General features: G+C 61.0%; 1 protein-coding gene across 2 annotated transcripts in view; it reads right to left on the bottom strand.

Moving 5' to 3' along the window:
* The window catches only part of HTRA3 (HtrA serine peptidase 3), a 29,218-nt gene extending 12,735 nt beyond the window's left edge, over nt 1-16,483 (bottom strand). For both annotated transcript variants that reach the window (XM_045986227.1, XM_045986232.1), the window contains exons 1-4: nt 15,781-16,483; nt 5,452-5,551; nt 2,307-2,529; nt 345-539 (exon numbers count right to left, since the gene is read on the bottom strand). In XM_045986227.1, the coding sequence (XP_045842183.1) occupies nt 345-539; nt 2,307-2,529; nt 5,452-5,551; nt 15,781-16,291 (1,029 nt within the window). In that variant the 5' untranslated portion in view covers nt 16,292-16,483. The remainder of the gene's footprint in view (nt 1-344; nt 540-2,306; nt 2,530-5,451; nt 5,552-15,780) is intronic.
* Nucleotides 16,484-18,099: the final 1,616 nt, after the last annotated feature.

The raw sequence follows: 18,099 nt of genomic DNA, 5'->3' as shown, positions 1-18,099 counted from the left end.
CTAACAGGCTCACTCCAGGCTCAGGCACAAGGGACCTCTGCAAAGGCTCGAATTTCCAGAAGGGCCCAGAGCTCGGCAAACCCACAAGGCTGGGCACTCTGTGAGCTACAGTGATGATACTAACAGCGACAAAAGGAATGCTGGGGGTGGGGGGTGACTTGGGCAGAGACTCTCTGCTTCTCTGAATGTCCTGGCTCAGGGCAGCAGCTTCTAACCCCTCTGGCAGACCTGGCACCCCAGTGCAGAAGTCACAGGGAGCCTGAGATCTGCTGAACGTAAAGAAGGAGCTTGGTAGCGAGCGGGAGTGCTGAGTGATGGGTCAGTCTCTGGGGACAGGGACTCACATTGATGATGGCGTCCGTCTGGATGTAGTCCATGTCTGAGTCCCGGAGGCCCAGCTCCTTGCCGTCCCGCTGGGCCGTGCTGACGATGCCCGTGGTCACGGTGTTCTGCAGGGCAAAGGGGCTGCCGATGGCCACCACGAACTCGCCGGGCCGCAGGTCTGCCGAGCGGCCTAGCAGCAGTGCCGGCAGCTTTTTCTGGAGGCGAGACATGGGGGGGAGGCTCAGCTGTCTGCCTTCGCTGGGGCTGGAGCCATATCGAGGCCAGCCCTCAGCGGGGTGGTCCCAGGATGGCGGGAGCAGCTGGACAAAGCTGTCAGGGGCCAAGGCCAAGGCAAGTCGCCAACTCAGACAGAGGCCGGGCTGGCCTCCAGCTGACCCACAGTAGGAGAGACCCAGGCCAGGGTCCTTGCAGTGGGGGCTCAGCTGCTCTGAGACCGACCATGGGTTCCCCAGGCAGCTGTAGGGGTCACATAGAGGGAGGGTGCCCGGAGGGTCCAGCTGGGCATGGCCTCTGAGGTGATGGAGCCCAGTGGTTCGGTGGTCACAGGTCCCTCTGAAATCTGATGAGCACTGTGAATACCATCCAAAACGTATCACACACATGAAGCATAAGACTGAGAGTCCTGCAGGTAGCCTGGAGCCCAGGTGAGGACATGAAACCCCACTGTTGGAATCCTTGATCCAGCTCAACCTGATCTCCCAGTATAGACACAGGGAAACGGAGGCCCATGCAGGGCTCAGGGGCCAAGAGGCAGATCCTGCTTCGAGGAGAAGTGTTGGCTGCGGATGGTGCCTCCAGGCACCAGGGTGCATGGGCCTTACTGATTCCACCGGCATCTGTGGCCCCCGAGGACGGCCGGGGTGCACCCCACCCTAGGATTTGGCCACAGCCCTGGGAATGGGAGAGCCCTAGCGGCAGGCAGACCCAGGGTCCTCGCTGGGGCGGGGGGGGGGGCTGCATTCTGTGGCCCTTGGGGTATTTTGTAAATAAAGTTTTATTGGCACACAGCCCTGTGTTTGTACACCTGCTGTTGCCACAGAGCTGGGAGGCATCCACATATCACTCAGGCCCCACAAAGCCCAGGAGCATTTACTACCTGGAGCCTCACTGCAAATACTGCCACCACCTGTCCTTGAGCATACTGTCCCCCCCCCCCCAGCCTGACTGCCCTCATCCCTAGAACAGACATGGCATCCCCCAGCTCAGTAACTACTGTCAAAGTGTCAAAGGTGGGGAAGGGTCCACGTTGGGGTAAATCTCTTCTCCCTCCATCAGGTAGGAAGGAAACTCCTCATAAATGATTCATTATCACCCAAACTCTCTGGTTTCATTAAGAAAGAGGAGAAGCCAGATTCAAGGTCAGTCACACCAAAGTCACCAGCGCAGACGGCCCCACGGGTTGCCGACCTCATGGCCGGGGCAGCCCGTAGCGGCCCTGCCTAATGGTCCTAAGTATGACAGTGGACAAGCTCTGTCTTAGGTGAGCATGAGCTTGGGCAGTGGCCTAACCTCTCTGAGCCACAGTTTCCCTCTGAAATCGCAGGACACCGACATCCCTTCTGCCAAGGGATGAAAGAGCCGGTGGCACGGATGGGGGATGACGGTCGCCCCGCTGGGGGCTGCCTAGCCAGCTGGGGGGATCGGATGTAAGGGGACTGGGGGCCTATGTCCCAGTGCTCTCCACAGCCTCTGCCGGCCATGCAGGGACAGCGGCGTCTCCCACAGTGGGCCCAGGAGGGACACTGGGCACGTCCCTGGGCCTTGGAGGGCATCCCTGTGAAAATGGCGGGAAGACAGCAGCCCAGCTCTGACTGTACCTGGCAGCTCCGGGAAGCAGGGTGGGGGACCTACACCCTGGTTCTCGTCTGACTTGGGCCCCTTCTTCCCAGTGCCCCCCAGGAAGGTTGGGCTGACACAGCTCTGGGCCCTGGGGTCTGGGGAGGTGCTCCCCACACACTCACTTTCGGGTGGATCTTGATGGTGGCGATGTCCGACTTCTTGTCGATGTCCTTGATGGTGGCCTCGTAACTGTCACCGTTCTGGAGCTGCACCTTGAGCTGCTGCCGGCCAGAGACGGCGTTGGTGCTTGACACCACATGGGCGTTGGTGACAATCAAGCCGGCCTCTGACATGATGAAGCCCGAGCCACTGGACAGGGGCACGTTTCGGCCAAACAGAGGGTGTCTGTGGGGAGGTAAGCACAGGCGGGCGGTCAGGGTGGGCGGGGCCCTGGATGCAGGAATCTGGACATGGGGCCTGGACAAGGGGACCTGGACGTGGGGACCTGGACGCAGGAAACTAGGGGACCCGGACGCGGGGCCAGCTGCAGCCATGCACCAGCTGCTGGGGAGCAGAGCCCAGCGTCGGGTGAAAGATCATGGGTTTTGAGTCTCCGGGCCGGGGGCCAACCCCAGCTCTGCCACCTCCAGCTGTGGCCTTGGCCAGCTCACTGACTCCTGGACCCATTTCACAGCCAGCCAGAGGCGACGACCATCTGGGACTTGCAATTTTCCGGGCAGAGATGGAGGCCCATGCGCGTCAGGCCTGTTGGGACAGGCAGGAGTGCTCAGCCCTGACTGCTCAGCCCCGGAGCCAGACAGGCCAGGACTCTAATCTTGGGCCCATCCCACTTACTATCTGCGTGGCTGGGGGCAGGCCTCAGTCTCCCAGCTAGGAAATGGGGACTGTACCCTGCTGAGTGTGATGCCTGGAGGCAAGAAGTCACTCAGCAAACAGGACGGCTATTGGCACTAATGGGCATGTAGCTTTTGTGGGGGTTGTTCCGCGGCAGGTCCCCACGGGGGTGACTTCCCCGGCGGGAGGACAGATCAGCCTACACAGGAAGAAGATGGCACAGGGCAGGGGGTGTGTGTGCTCCCCCAGCGCCCGTGGCAGGCTCCGCTCTGTGAATTCTGCACCGGCGCCGTCTTCCAGGGGGAATCAGGGCAGGGGACACTGGACCGTGGCAGGCAGGGTGCACACTCAGACACAGGCAGACACGCATCTGCTTCCATTCATGGCATCCAAAGGTCCGAGGTCCGAATTCATGGATGCGGGACAATGCCTGAGCCTCCCCAGAGCCGAGAGGACCCTGGGCCAAGGCCAGGATGCCAGGGAGGAGGAACACCAGGCATAGCTTGGGACCCTCTCCACCACGGCAGAGGGGCCTGGATGGCGGGTCCTCAGTGCCTGAGGCCGCTTAGCAGAGGTGAGGGAGAAAGGGTAGCCCAAAGGGCCTGGGATTGTGCAGGGGAGAAAGAACAAGAGAGGGGGGATGTCTCAGGGAAGTGAGGGAGTGCAGAAAGGCTGCTCACGTCACCAAGTGCTCCGAGCCAGACACAAGTGATTTAATGTTCATGACCCTCCCACGTGGGAGCAGGTCGTGAGTTTACGTGTGCAGATGCCGTGGCCTGGGACACGAAGGACTTGGCTGGTCAGCCACTGGGCCCCGGGGGGACTCTAGCCTCTGTGCATACTTGCGCTCAGTTTCCACCCTCACTCAGCTCTGGGTGTGGCCCTGGGTGGGGCTGCACCTGACCTCCTCCTGCGCCCACGGTCGGAGCCGGCACTGTCTGCAGGAGGGGCCCGAGGCAGCCAGCAGCCTCCTCCCCTCAGGTCAGGGGTCAGAGTGGAGGCTCCCAGGCTCCGTGAGCATCTCATCTGTGTCTGGGATCTGGCCCACTTGGTCTTGCCCACCTGCCCCCTGGGACATGGGCCTCTAAGGCTGATGTGGCAAAGGCATCGCCATCTGCCCAGGCTGGGCTGTAGTCAGCAATTAGCTGGCTCAGAGCCTGGTGCCCGGAGCGTTCTAGAAAGACACCGGCCCCATCTCTGAGCCACCGGCAAGGCCAGGGATGTGCTACTCAGTGTGTCCAGTTGTAATTTCCTCAATGACATGTCTCGGGGTCTGGAGCCTGCAGAAAGGGCAGGAAGGGGTCAGCTCTGGGGCCTGAGAGACCTGGGGTCAAACGCTAACTGGGTCCTCGGCAGCTCTGGGAGCCTGGAGAGGATCCCCGGCCCCGGGTCCCCGCCCAGGAAATGGGAAGCTCAGAGCCTAGCATGAGAACCCAGCCATGCGTGAGAGCGGAAAGGGCCTTGGAGTGGAGGGTGTCAGTCAGTACGGAGGGCTGGGCCTCCCCGGTCCTGACTTGGGGTGAGTCCTGCCTGTACCTGGCTCTCTCCTCTAAGAGGTGGACACTCACTGGGGCTGTTGGGACACAGTTTGGCACAGCGGCCACTAGGGCTCAGAGTGCACAGTATGTCCAAGGGCATTGCTGTTCTGACAGGGGGCTTGTGGCATTGGCTGCTGGCCTGTGGAGCACCAGCAGGGGTGAAGACAGTCCCTGCCCTCCAGAGATGGGGGGCGGTGACGCCCCGTGACAAGGGCTCTCACTGCGCAAATGCCATGCCCAGTGAGTGGGGAGCCCTGTGCTGGGGCCAGCGATCAGGGCGTGAGTGATTCTGCTCTGCTGCCCTGCACCCCCCCCCAGGGACCCCCTTGGGCCTCAGTGTCGGCGTCACAACACCAGCCCACCTCCACCACCCAGGGAAAGCGCTGTGCAAACACACAAGGCCCCAGCACCCTGGCCTGAGGCCCGGGGTGACTGTCCACTCTAGGGCACGTGGGCCTGGCTCCCTCTGCTCCCTATCAGCGTGGAGGGGTCCAGACCCTGCGCGCCTCATCAAGGTGGTTTGGCGGCCCCCTCCTCGCACACAGGGGCCAACATGTGAGGTCAGCCAGAAGGAAGCAGCACGCTTAACTTGAGACATCTTGCTGCCCGTGTCTTCTCTTTGGGGAGCAGACGTCGCGCTGGGAGGAGACTCCAGGATTCCACGGCCGATCGGGCTCCAGGGCAGTGGTGCTTCCCAGCTCAGACACGCGCCCCCTCCCCTCCCCAACGGAACACCCTTGCTTAGCAAACCTGCAGCCCGGGGGGCATTGGTGAGTATCCACTCCCCTTGGTGAGCAGACCAGGGGCAGAGAGGGGCGTCCCTCCCCAGGGGCACATGAACCGGAGATGTCCACGAGGCCCACCCGCCCCATGTGCACCTGGCTTTGCCCACCCCAGGGCTAGAACGGGGGGCCACTGGGAGGGGCTCATGCACCTCAGGAAGAGCTCTATGTGGACCACGGCCGGCGCGATCTTCTCCACCACGTCCGCGATGAAGTTGAACTTGTACCGCGGGCTGGTCAGCTGGTGGAGACCTGCACTAGCAAAAAGAATCAGGCACCTCAGTGAGACACGGACAGCGCCGACAGCACCCTGAACCCCCACCTGGGGGGGCACTCCACCAGGGAAGGACCCCACTGGACTCGGAACCCCTCAGGGACACCCCACACTCAGCAGCACAGTGACACCCAGACATTTAGGAGGGGCCTTCCTGCTGAGCTCCCTCTTGTTACCTCCCTGATGCCACTAGGTGGGCTGGGACACTCGCCCTCAGCTGCCGGCTGCACCCTGACATTCTGACATTTGAGCTAGATCTTGGCCAGCCCCCGGGACCCTGACCCTTTCTCGGATAGACAGCAGTGCCGTGGCATGAGGCAACCATCCTCTCCCCCATCCGCTGCGGCTCTGGCCCGTCTCTCCAGCCCTTGGGCTAGAGCAGTGATCAGGCAAGGGTCCAGCAGAGGCCCCTGGCTCGCCCCCCGGTCTGGCCACAGCGTGAACCCCTCCCGGGCCCTGCGGGACTCCGGATGTCTGAGTTGCAAGGGCACCCCATCCAACTTGGCCATGCCCCAGTGCGACTTGCCGGGCGGTTCATGAACTCCCCTGGAACCCTCGCGGGCTCAGATTTCTGCTGCTGTCAGCAGCAGGGGCAGCGCCTGCCAGGACCGCAGGCCTGAGGGATGTGGGTGGCACGGGGCCCGCACCCCTTTGGTCTCCCTTGCTCCGGCATGTACCGAGGCCTCTCAGGTCCCCAAGGGAGACTGGTGACCCCTGGAACCCATGCTGCCCGGCGCTGCTTGTGATCGGTCCCCGAGTGAGCGGACGGCTGGAGCTGGACACGTGCTGGGCTTGGCCGGGCACCTTGCCTCCAGCTGTGGGGCTTTAGGCAAGCCACGCACCCTCTCTGAGCCTTGACTGCTGGTCTGAAAATGAGATGGAGGATGTCCCCATCCCCAGCCACCCCCACTGACCCGTGGGAACTGGGTATGAGTGTGACTTGCAGGGGTGAGGCTATTGCCCAGGGACCCCACCATACCCCCAGCACCGGTGTGGATGAACCAGCAGGGCTCAGCCTGTGAAGTCTAGTTCCACAGCTGAGGCTGTTCTCAGTCTCTGGGAGGCATGAGGATCTAGTGAGACTCTAGTTTTTGGTTTTGTCCAGAGGCTTGGTGAGCATGCCCACCCCGCGTGTCCCATAAACATGTGTGGGCACACACAGGCCTCCCCACACCCCAACTACTCTCCCCAATTTGAGGTGGGCAGCCAGGGGGGGTCCCTGCCTCCCCCTCAAAGGTGGGGTGATCGTGTGGCTCGCTGAGATGCATCCTCCTGCCCGAAGATGCAGGTCGAGTTGGAGAAGCATGTTGTGAGCTCTGGCTGGGGGCTCTTCCCTTTAGGGACCCCTCACCCATCCCCAGTGCCCCCCCATGCCCCGACTCCCCATTATGCCCAGACTGGGATTCTTGGTGGGTGGGGAGAGGGCTTCCCTTATGCTCCAAGGTCAGCGCTGGAGAGAAGGCCCCACCCACCAATTCTGTGATGTCTGCCTCTCATGGAGGGACTCAGGACACAGGGGCCCAGGCCACTGCGGTCAACCTAAACCAAAGGTGGCCTGTGCAGGGGTGGCCGGAGCCCATCTGGGAGATGGGACCTGTTGTCAGCCAGCCCCTCGCCCACCCAACTACAGGCGGCCAGGGGCTACCCTGCCTGGGAGCCTTCCCCCCCAGTTGGCAAAACCCTTGGAGGGGTGGAATCTGAGCTTCAGGGCTCACAGTAACAAGGGCCCCAGGAGCTGTCCCACGCATTGATTTCCATGCAGGACTGCCAATCGTCCCCGAAACTCTGTAGGCAAAGCCATCCGTCAGCTGTGGGGGCTAAGGCCAGCTCTGTCCTTCTATCCCGAGGCCCCTGGGAGCCCAAACCCTGTTCTTGCCTCCAGGCAGAGGGAAGGAAATCAGCCACAGAAACTGCAGGCTTGTCCAGGTTCTGGTATCTGATGGGACTGGGACACTCCTCACCAGGTCATTCTTGTGGCCCCAGGCACAGAGGATCCCTGCCCCGGGCCCTTCTCCCTTCCATGGGTGGGTGCTTGGCAGGGTCTGCACCTCTCCCACGTGTGCTGGGCTCACCCTAGCCAAGGCGCGTGCCCATCATGCTGTGCTGGGGCTGGCAGTCTCCGAGGCCTATGTCAGGTGTCACCCATCCCCCCCCCCCCCGCCTCCGTGTAACCCGTTGGGCCATTTACGCTAAGTCTCTGCTCCATCACCTGCCTCCCTGTGCCTCACCCACACAGACCGTTCCCCACTGCTCCCTAGCAAGATGCTCCAGCTTGTCTGGGGGAACAACTCAAATCCCACCTCCTCCAGGCAGGCCCCAGCACAATGAGTTTCTCCGGTACCGGAGGGTTTCCAAGCACAATGCCCTGCCCATGGCACACCCTCTTATGTGGGGCATTCAAGTGACCAGCCAGGCACAGCCCAGGGGTGACCGTGGATGGGGCAGAGGGAAGCCCAGCGACGCCTCGAGCCAAGTTCCAGGGACTTCAGAGCCTGAGCCTGACCTGAGCCAGGGCCTGGGGCACTGGTGGGGCTCCAGGGTCAGCCAGCTGGGGACCTGGGCCCTGCCTGGTCCTGTTCCTTTAAGCAGACCGACTGTGGTGGGCGGTGGGGAGGGGGGTGGTGGGGCGGGGCAGGGCCTGTTTCCTGGTCCTCCTCCCCACACACAGATGAATCACCCCATGAATCAGTGGGCAGGGAGGACTCGGTTCCCACCGCTTCTTTCCACATGAAAACCTTGGGCCCCACGGCTGGAAAGCAGACTCTGTTTATTTGGGGTTTTGACAATCCCTCCCCCACCCCATCCTCCAGCCAAAGTTCTGAATTCAACAGTCAGTCCTGACCAGATTCAGCTGTTAGTATTTTGTTTTGTTTTGTTTTCAAAAATAAACTGTAATTTACAGGCTTTGGAAGTTCTAGTCAGGAGGAATTTGACACAGGGCGAAGCAATCAAGGCCAGGTGTCCTGTGGCGCCTCCGGGGAGAGGAAGGGGCACAGTCAGGATGGGAGGCCTGGGACCAGGGATGGCAGGGAGAGAAGCTGGGCTTCTGGGCTCCGCCCCAACATTCTTGCACCCCGCAGAGCTCAGGGATAGGCTGTGCACTGTGCAAAACCATTCTTAACAAAGATCACAGTGTGACTGGCTTCCCTTGGAGTTGTGCAGTGCACAGCCTGCCCAACTGTATGCATTAGCCCTCCAGCACATAATGCACAGCCGGGACTGACACCCAGTTCTATTACTCTAACTCTGAGGTCACTGCCCTTATTCTATCAGAAAAGCCCCCACCTGTCTAACCCAGTGGTTAGCTATGAACTGGGTAGGGAGGGCCGTTTGCAGATGACCGCAAAGCCCCAACTGTGCCCGTCTGCCCATAATGCTAAACAGCCTGCAGACCAGATGACAACATCTTATCAGTGCGTTGAGGGACCCGGGCATCTGGGTTTCATCTGCATCTGCAGCCTCACCTGCTGCCCCTCTCCCCCAGACCCCCAACTCCGGTTCCCTCTGTCAGGAATGCCCCTTCCCTCATCCTTCAAGCTGGGGCCGGCACACCTTGTCTGGGGAGACTGTCCTGACTTGGCAGGCTCAGTGACCGCTCTCTCCCCTCTGGGTCTCACAGACCCTCATGACCCCTCCCAAGGCGTGTCCCTCTGATGGTCCCCATGGCCTGGACACCCCCATTCCACAGCACTGAGCAGGGAGCAGTGAGAAAACACATGAATGAGCAAGGGGTGCATGAAGGTTCTGTGGGGACAAATGCACCATCTCAGGGGCCCCTCCACAGCCCCCAGCGCCCCCCCCCCAAGGTCCTACTCACCCACCAGGGGCAGGCTTTGAAGCCCCAGGAGCCGCCTCCCGGGTTTAACTAGTTCCCGGAACAGTTCCTTGTGTTTTTCTTGCTCTTGAAAACTTGCCTGTCCCCAGGTGACAGTCTCCCCACCCAGCCAGGAACAGGGGTCTCAGATCCCAATGTGGCTCCCAGGGGACGAGGTGCTGCTGTCTGTGGCCCTCGGCCCCAGGCTCCTGCCCTCGGATGCAGGGCTCCACCTGCATGAGTCCCGCCCAGCAGCCGCATACAGGTTGCTCTGGGCATTTATGAGACCAGTGAAATCTCAAAGCCCTTATGCGGGGCAGGATCTTTGCCCATTTCACAGACCAGGAGACCCACCCCTTAAGGCCCAGAGCCAGGTCCATTGACACTGACCCCAGGTGCCTCCTCTGCTCCGGCCTGGTCCTCCTTAGCCAGTGATAGGTTGTCCTGCCCAGGGGCGCCCAGCTTGGCCAGACTTTGACTTGGATCTTCTAATGTGCCAGCCTCATGGAGGAGGGGCTCTGCCCCCAGCTTATCTGACCTTTATCGAAAGGGTACCCCGGACTCTGGATAACCTGGAAGCCAAGGTGGGGTCAGCCCGTGGCTCTCCTCTGACAAGAAACCCTCCCTGCCCTAACTGGTCCAGTGGCTGACTCCACTGGGCCCAGGCTCCCCAGCTGGGTCGTGCACTGAACAAGGTCCGTGGAATTCCCTTGGACACAGGGCAGTCCTTCCAAGAACACTGCCTTCCAGCACGTTCCTTCCTCTACTATCTCTCCTCTCCCACAAATCCCATTTATGTCAGAACACTCGCTCGTCGGTATTGAGGTCTATTCATACCCAAGTCTGTTAGCTTTAATGCCTCACCTCACTGATTGTCCAGTGACCCACCCAGAAACGTCCCATTTCACAGATGAATCCGAGGTGCAGAGAGCTTAGGAGACTTGCAAATGGGGTAGCTGGGACTCACCGCTGAGCACTTGGACGTGAGAACAGAACTGAGTCTCAGTACTGGCTCTGCCTACCATGCACTACAGGGGCTGAAGCATACAGTTGGGCATGTTGTGCACTGCATAACTCCAAGGGTTCTCTGGCTCCTTCTTACACTAGACATGGTGTTCGGTTTAGGGCACATTCATGTACGTCCCAGCCACATCTTCACTGCACTGAGAACAAGGGGTCTGTGACTTTATTCTCTTTCTTACCGGTTTATCTAACACCGTTATCAAAATCAAACAGGAAAGCCACTTCCTCAAGGCTATGGAGGTCGGCCCGGCGTACAGAGCCGCAGATGGAGACTCAGGGGGCCTGGGCTCCGGTAGAGCTGTCCCTCCCCACCTGGGGTAGGTCCGGCACCGGCTGAGCTTTTTCTTATAGAGGGCCATGACAATAAGACCTGAATAATGTAAGTGCAAGTACAAATAAAGTGTAAGGCTTTGACGGCCCGAAGACAAGCCTGGAGTCTCACCCTTGACCTTGGTAAACCTGATGGCTTTTCTTCCTTAAAGTAAGGTCTGGGAGGCGGTGAAACTCAGACCCTAGGGCAGGACATGCCACCCACTTAACCTTGTGCCTGCCACGGACACATGGACGTGGTCGCTCACCAGCCAGTCTGTTGCCACGGACGCCAGTGTGCCCCCCCCCGTACCTGATCAGCCCACCAACCAGCCCCCGTCAGACATCCTCAGGTCTCATCAGCTCTCCCCACCCAGGGCACTGGCCTCTCTCCCACTGGCTGGGCCCCGTCTGTATTCTGCATACCTGTTACCCATAAACCTTCGGTGGCTCTTTGCCTCCTGAGGTTGGGTCACCCTCACAGCGTTTCCCACCATCCTTCTCTGCACAGGTGCTCTTTGTGCCCACCTCTAAATGGCTGTCTATATGCCACCTCCTCTAGGAAGCCCTTTCCCCTTCTGGAGGTGGTGCCTCCCTCAGTGAAGTTCTGCACATAGTCATCTGTCTCTCACAAGACAGGAGTGGGGATTTCATAGGGACCTGCTAACAGGGATGAAGCCAGGCAGGAAGGGGAGGCCAGGTGGCATCAGAAGTCTGTGCCTGGTTGGTCTTGAAGGCAGTGGGAGCCACGGCTGGGCTTTGAGCAGGGAGACCCAAGTCTTATGACACTCCCCTTGGACTGCTGTGTGGAGGTGCAGGGCCCGGGGAGAAGCCTGAGCAGGCAGACCCCAGGGGTCATTGTGGGACTCCGGCCGCCCCTCCAGGCTGACATCAGGAGCACAGAGGGTTGGGGTGTTCCCTGGGCCCCACCCCAGTCAGAGAATCTGGCTGCTCAGCACCCCAGTCTCCGCTTCCCCTCTGATGGGGCTCTTGGCTCTGCCGTCCAGCGTGTGGGCAGGCGGAGAAGGATGGGAAGCGTCACACTGCCTGGTCCCCGTGGCTGAATTCCAAGACATGCGCAGGAAGCCACAAGGGGATTATAACTCAAACACCAAGCAAAGCTCTTAAATAAATAAAACAGGGAGAGACGCCGTCGGAACCTGCACTGGGCTTGCACAATCCAGGCAGATTATCGAACACCAGTTGTGAACTGCCCTCGGGCTCTAAGTTTTGAATTAATTGTGTGTGCAGAGACCTATGTGTCTGCAGTTGGGGGCAGGGAGGTTTTGTGGGTCATGGGGCTCTGCTTAGGGGAACAAGGAAGACTCCTCTCCCTACAGACACGCTGAGCACATTCATCTCCATGTTTACCCAGCTAGTCGCCTGGCCGCCTGTGGAGACGGGGCTCTGCAGAGCTCCTGGAAGGGTAGTGAGCCCTCTTTCCTAGGGGGCAGGCAAGGAGGGTCCGAGGGTCAGAGGGTCATAGGGATTCACCTGCGCACAGATGATCCATTCACTCCACAGTCCCTACTGTGTGCCAGGTGCTGGAGCGGGCCTGGTAAAGAATCAAAGTCAGACCCCCACCCTGTGAGGGTCAGAGTTGGTGAGACAGAGATACGGCAGAGAAACCTGGTTGGTCCCACTGGTGAAGAGAGGGTCTGCAGGGACCCTGGGGTGGGCTCATGGTGCTGAGGAAGTGATTGCCTGCGTGTAGTGGTCAGGGAAGGCAGCTCGGTGGTGGTAGGATATCTAGGCCCAGACAGATGAGGATGTGGTTCCATGAAGGTGAGGGAACAGGCATCTGAGGCTGCATGCACAGCACGTGCAAGGGCCCTGTGGCAGGGAGCAGCTGGGTAGGTGGGAGCACGGAGGGTGAGGTGGCCCTACGGGGTGGGAGGAGCCAGACAGCACAGGGCCTCATGGGTCATTCAGCACTGGGGAGCTGCTGAGGGCAGTCCTGCTGGGGACCAGCAGAATGGATTGATCTAGGTTATTGGGGCCACTGTGTGGAAGGATGAGGGAGGTGGGGCAAGAATGGCTCGGGGTCAGGTTCCAGGGGGAGCTGAGGGCTCACCTGTGGGTGGAAGTAAGGAGCCAGGGGAAGGTGACATGACAAACACGTGTGGCCTAAACTTGCCGTCTGAGGACCACGGCCAGCAGAGACACAGAATTCCTGCCCAGGGGCGAGTCAGGCACTGAGGACTAGACTCCCATCATCAGCGCCTGGACATCCAAAGGCAGGCTGCAGTGGAAGGATGGTGAGCTGGCGGGAGTTCTGTGCGGGAAACCCTGGGATGGGCAGCCCCTTGCTGGACACTACGTGTGACATCACCCACCGACCTCCGGCTGGACCCTCGGGAGGGCAGCGGCAGAGTGGACGATGCTGCCAGTGACACTCGATGGAGGCTGAACCCCGTGGAGCCAGGGACCCCGGCCTGACCAGGACTCTGGAGATTGGGGACCTTGCTGCCCCCATCTGCAGAAGAAAGCCTGGGCTTTCTTCTGATAGTGCAGCTTTCAGAGCCAGCCAGAGCAGGGTCCCAGCCTGTCTCGGTCGCTTCCTGGCTCAGAGACCTCACACCGATCACCTGACTGCTCCTTTCCTCCCTGAGTGCATCTGTGCCGTGCGAAGGGCCAGACTGGCAGAGGCAGGTAAACAGCACAAGCCAGAGACCCTGGTGCAGCATCCATTCCCTACGGACTGGGTTTAGCGCAGGGAAATGGCAGAAACCTGGTATCTGCGGTCCTCGAGCATGGGTGACGCCAGGAGTGAGGGTGGCCCACAGAGACCAGAACGTGCCCCGTGGGCATGGACCCCAGCCCTGCACAACCGAGGCCTCCCCACCCGCCTCTCGCAGGTCCCAGATCCCTCCCAGGGCCCTTGCCTCTGGGGCTCTGGCCAGGTCAGGGCTGCAGCCTCCTATGTCTGTGAGGCTGCTCCTTCTGCCTCTGCTTTGCTCTGGTCCCTCCTGTCCGCCCCATCCTCTGCCGGGAGAGCTCCGGCTCACCTTCCCCAGCTCAGCACAGAAGCCAACCTGGCCGGGTAGACCAGACACGGTGGGGGTCCTAACACAGATAAGTCATCTGCCGTACCCACATGACTCACGATCCCTGCCACGGTTCTCCCTGGCACCTGTCACTGCAGAAGAGGAAACCGAGGTCGGCAGAGTGTCTAAGGTCCCACGAGAGAGCCCCAGCCCATGACCTTGTGCTGGCAGCCCCCTCCTGCCTGCCGACTGACCTCTGCACTTGTCTGGGGTCAGGCTCCTCCCGGCTTCTTACCGCCCCCACGTTGAGGTTGTCCCGGGCACGGACAGGGCCCTGGGCCGCCAGCTGGACACACAGAGAAGGTGCTTTACAAATGGGGCCTCCATCCTCAAGAAATGTGGGTTTTGAAATGCTTGGGACCCTCCCTTCCCCAGCCCTGGAGCCTTATTCTAGTAGTGTCCCTCACATGAGGGAATCAGGGTTGGGGGCCCCATGGACATAAGCAAGCTGTCTCTCGGAGCCATTTGCCTGAAGTGGGGCAGCCAGTGCCAAGCCCCTGGGCAGATAGGCCACAGCGGGCACACATTCAATGCCAACGCCCGTCTCAGACACTCCGCGCAGGGCACCCCGCCTCCACCCCTCGCTCTCTGGGGCACAGTCTAAACACAGATCTGACCCTATCATTGTCACCTTCCTTAAAGCCCTTCACCGGCTTCCCGAAATAATCACACTTAATCCTACACAGTCTTCCCAGAGCGGGCACCCCAGAACCCCAGAGTGCCCGGAGGCGCACATACGCGATCTGCCAGGAAACCCTGGGTTTTTATGACTGTGTGTGTGCATCTGTGTGTTTTCTTCACTGCAGGTTCTTTCAGAACTTCTGATAGACTCAAAGCTAGTGTGAATCAGCACCGCACGGATGGTGTTTACGCTCCCAAACTTTTCGGGCTGTGAGACACTCATTTTCAGAACACCAGGCCCAACCCTGGGGAAGTCTGGCCTACGGGATGGAGTATAAGCCAATGACAGGACAGTCGTGGCCGCTATTCCCCCATCCCCGCCAGCTTGCCCAGCCGCGGCTGTCGACCCCCAACCCCCACCCCCATTCCACGCCAGCTGTTCCCGGCTCCATGCTCTCCACGTGGGGCCTCACGCTCTGCCCCCTTCCTAGAGAACCGTTCCATACTACTACCTGGAGGACCTGTCCCCCCTCATCCGTGGAATTCAGTTCATATGTTCCTCACCCCGGCAAAGCCGGGCCCCGTGGTCAGCGTCTCCCCCCAGTGGCTGTAAACTGAGGGCACACACAGGGCTCGACTCATCTCCGTGAACTTGGGGCTCAGCACCCAGCACATGGTGACCGCGAGTCCCTACTGGACTGACTTCCTAAGAGATGCCCTCAACCAATAAAGGGGCAGCAGGGTTTTCTAGCATTTTCTTCCAGGCTCAGGGTCCAACGGTGTGACAAGAAGCAGTCCTGGGTGAGCTGCGGGTGGGGGGAGGCTGTCCCAGGGTCTGAAGGGACAAAGGAAGTCCCCCTATCAGCAGCCTGTCCCAGGAGGCACCAAGCCATGCAGAGACCCCACACCCTTGCTCACCATTGCCAAGCAGCCCCCTGGAGACTTGAACTCTGAGTGCCGCTAAAAAGAAAGGAAACACTGGATGCTGCTCAAGAGAACATCCGTTCTGGGTTAGATTCAAGCCCAGGAAAGACTGTTTCCCAGCCAGCACCCGGACAGAGCAGGAATATGGGACCAGCCACAACCAGACACAAGACAGGTACGTTTTGACCAGGCCAAAGAGACACAGGGAAGGAAGGAGCTAGACCAGACCCCTTGGGTGATCAGGAGGGCACCGGGTTTCACCCTTCAGGACTTCTGCGACTTTGGGTTTTCCCCACCCGCAAGGCCAGGGGCCTGGTTCCAGGGGTCTGGTTAGATGATTTCTGCCCATCCTGCACAGCCAGGGCGGACCTTGAGGCTCCTCCCCAGCTCTGCACCTCAGTTTCCCCCGCGGGGGGGGGGGGGCACGTTTAGTCCCACCCCCCACCCGATGCCCCGGTGGAGCGCTTACCCGATGGGCATGCGCCCTTCTGCAGCTGGCGCACGGGGGTCCCCGAGAGCTCCAGCGCGCGCCGGCTGGCCGCCTGCAGCGCGCATACGTTGGCATAGGTGTGCCCGTCGGTGCCGCACACAGCGTGTGCCCAGCGGCAGCGGCACACGCCCCGCGTGCACTCCAGGCTCTCCCCGCAGGGCGAGTCCAGAGGGCGGCCGCACGGCTCGCCCTCGCTGGCTGCGCACACCAGGCAGCAGTTGCACAGATCGGGCACGTAGCCGCCGGGGCAGCGGGGACTGGGGCACCGCGACACGTCGCAGCGCGCGGGACAGGGCGCCGCCGGGGGCTCCCGGGCCAGCGCCAGCGCGGCCAGCGCGGCCAGGAGCAGCGCGCGCGCCGGCATAGCGGCGGCACCGGGGGCGGGCGGCCGCGCGGGGGACCGGCCGGGGACCAGCGGGGACGCTGAGGCCGTGCCGGGGCTGGGCGGCGGCCGCTTGCGGAGGGGGCAGGGCCCGGCGCGCGGCCACATGCACGGGCTGCTCAGGCGGGCGGGCCGCGGGGCCACAGAGACATGCCGGGCGCGCGGACCTCAGAGGCGCCCGCTCCTTCTGGGCTGACGCTCAGCGCGCTCCAGGCCCCAGCAGATTTAAAGGCGCGCGCGGCCCGCCCTTGCTGAGAGGGGCGGCCTGGGACCTCCGCCAGCCCCGCCCCCGGCCTTCCGGACTTGGACCCACCCGCCCAGCGGCAGCGGCGAGACTGGCCTGCCTGGTCTGGGAAAGGCGGGATATAGGTCAGCTGGCGGCCCGAGGGGCGCGGCCGCGGGGTGGAGGGGACCCCAAGGCACAGGCCTTGGGCCCTCCCAGAGTCCTTGTGCCAGCCCTGTCCGTGTCCAGGGTTCCAAGGACTGGAGCTACTCCTCTCCCCAGGGACGTGGGCAAGTCAGTTCTCCCTGCTCCTCCTCCCCAGTGCGCTCTCCTCCCCCAGCTCCAGCGCTGGAGGGCAGATGTCACCCCTCCAGGCTTCCCACCTCCACTGGGGACAAACCTTCCAGAAGGAACGACCTTGTGCCTAACTTCTGTCCTCACTCTTTACAGCTTGGAGGATGTGACCATCTGTCTGCCATGTCTCACAGTTCTGTCTGTCTGGGGGTTTCAGTCCCAGCTCTCTGTGCTCTCTGACCCTGGGAGTGGGTTACAGCTCTGTGCCTCGGTTTCCCCCCCGCACAGAAGGGCAATGAAGAGCACTTTGCTCCTTCCCAGAATTGCTGGGAGGACCCCAGGGAAGGGGTGGGCAATGCAGGCAGCAACAGGGCTGGGGGCTGGCAGAGGGCACCCTAGGAGCTGGCCACTACCTGGTTAGAGGCTCCAGAAGCGGAGGTAAATCAGAGTGGCGACTCACTGCACACGAGAAAACATAAATGTGCAGACCCTGGACCTGGGTGTCCTCACCCCGTAATGCCTGGGAAGGCTGGCTTGCAGCACGATGCTTTTTTTTTTTTTAAATACGTAAAACAAACTGCACAGCGTTAGAAGGGATATGGCACTACCAGAACATGGACATTAAGTACACAGAATGACAAATCAGTCCGTGATATATACACGGGCTTCTCAGTGAGCGTGTTCAGTGACAACATCTAGGCCAGTGACAGGTCACCAGCCAAGATTTCCAGGCAGTGCTGAGCAGAAGGGATACTTGGGGGGAGGGGGTGCTGCAGCAGCCAGCGTGGCCTGGACAGGAGCATTCTCTCGGTGACAGTCCCAGGTGGCTCTGTGGCTCAAGCCTACTTTGCCAGTGAAGGAAATGTGCTTCAGGGGGAGGTGTTGGTGAAAATAAGGACATGTATTCTCATCCAGGTTATGGACACCCAGGTTAGGAACCTCCCCCCTAAGGAGGGACAGGCAGCAGGGGGACAGGGATGGGGCTGGGGGTGGGTCCCATCCCTAAGGACTGGGCATTGCCGACAGGTCAGGAGGAGTGAGGCCCTGCCAGACAGGTGTGTTGGAGGGAGTGGCTCCGACTGTGAAGGTCGTGGGGGCAAGAGCTGGGGGACCTGGGGCATGAGCACCCATGGGGTCTGGAAGAGGAAGTGACCTTGACCACGGAGGTGAAGGACAACAGGGCAGCGGGTGCAAAGGGAGGTGGGGCTTCTCCAAGTATAAGAGCAATATGACACATATATTCTGCTTCAAAAAACCTGGAAATGCATTTTGCCTTGAAGACATGGAGCATCTCAGGCCCTTCCCTGGAATAAGCTGGAATGCCAGGGGTTGGGGACCCCGGGCTGGGCTGGGCCCGGCTGCCCCCACCCCTGGCCAGGGCTCCTGGTTTGCATTTCCT

Source organism: Meles meles, chromosome 2, assembly GCF_922984935.1.
Source record: "Meles meles chromosome 2, mMelMel3.1 paternal haplotype, whole genome shotgun sequence".
NCBI lineage: Eukaryota > Metazoa > Chordata > Mammalia > Carnivora > Mustelidae > Meles > Meles meles.
This window is presented reverse-complemented; position numbering and strand designations above follow the sequence as displayed.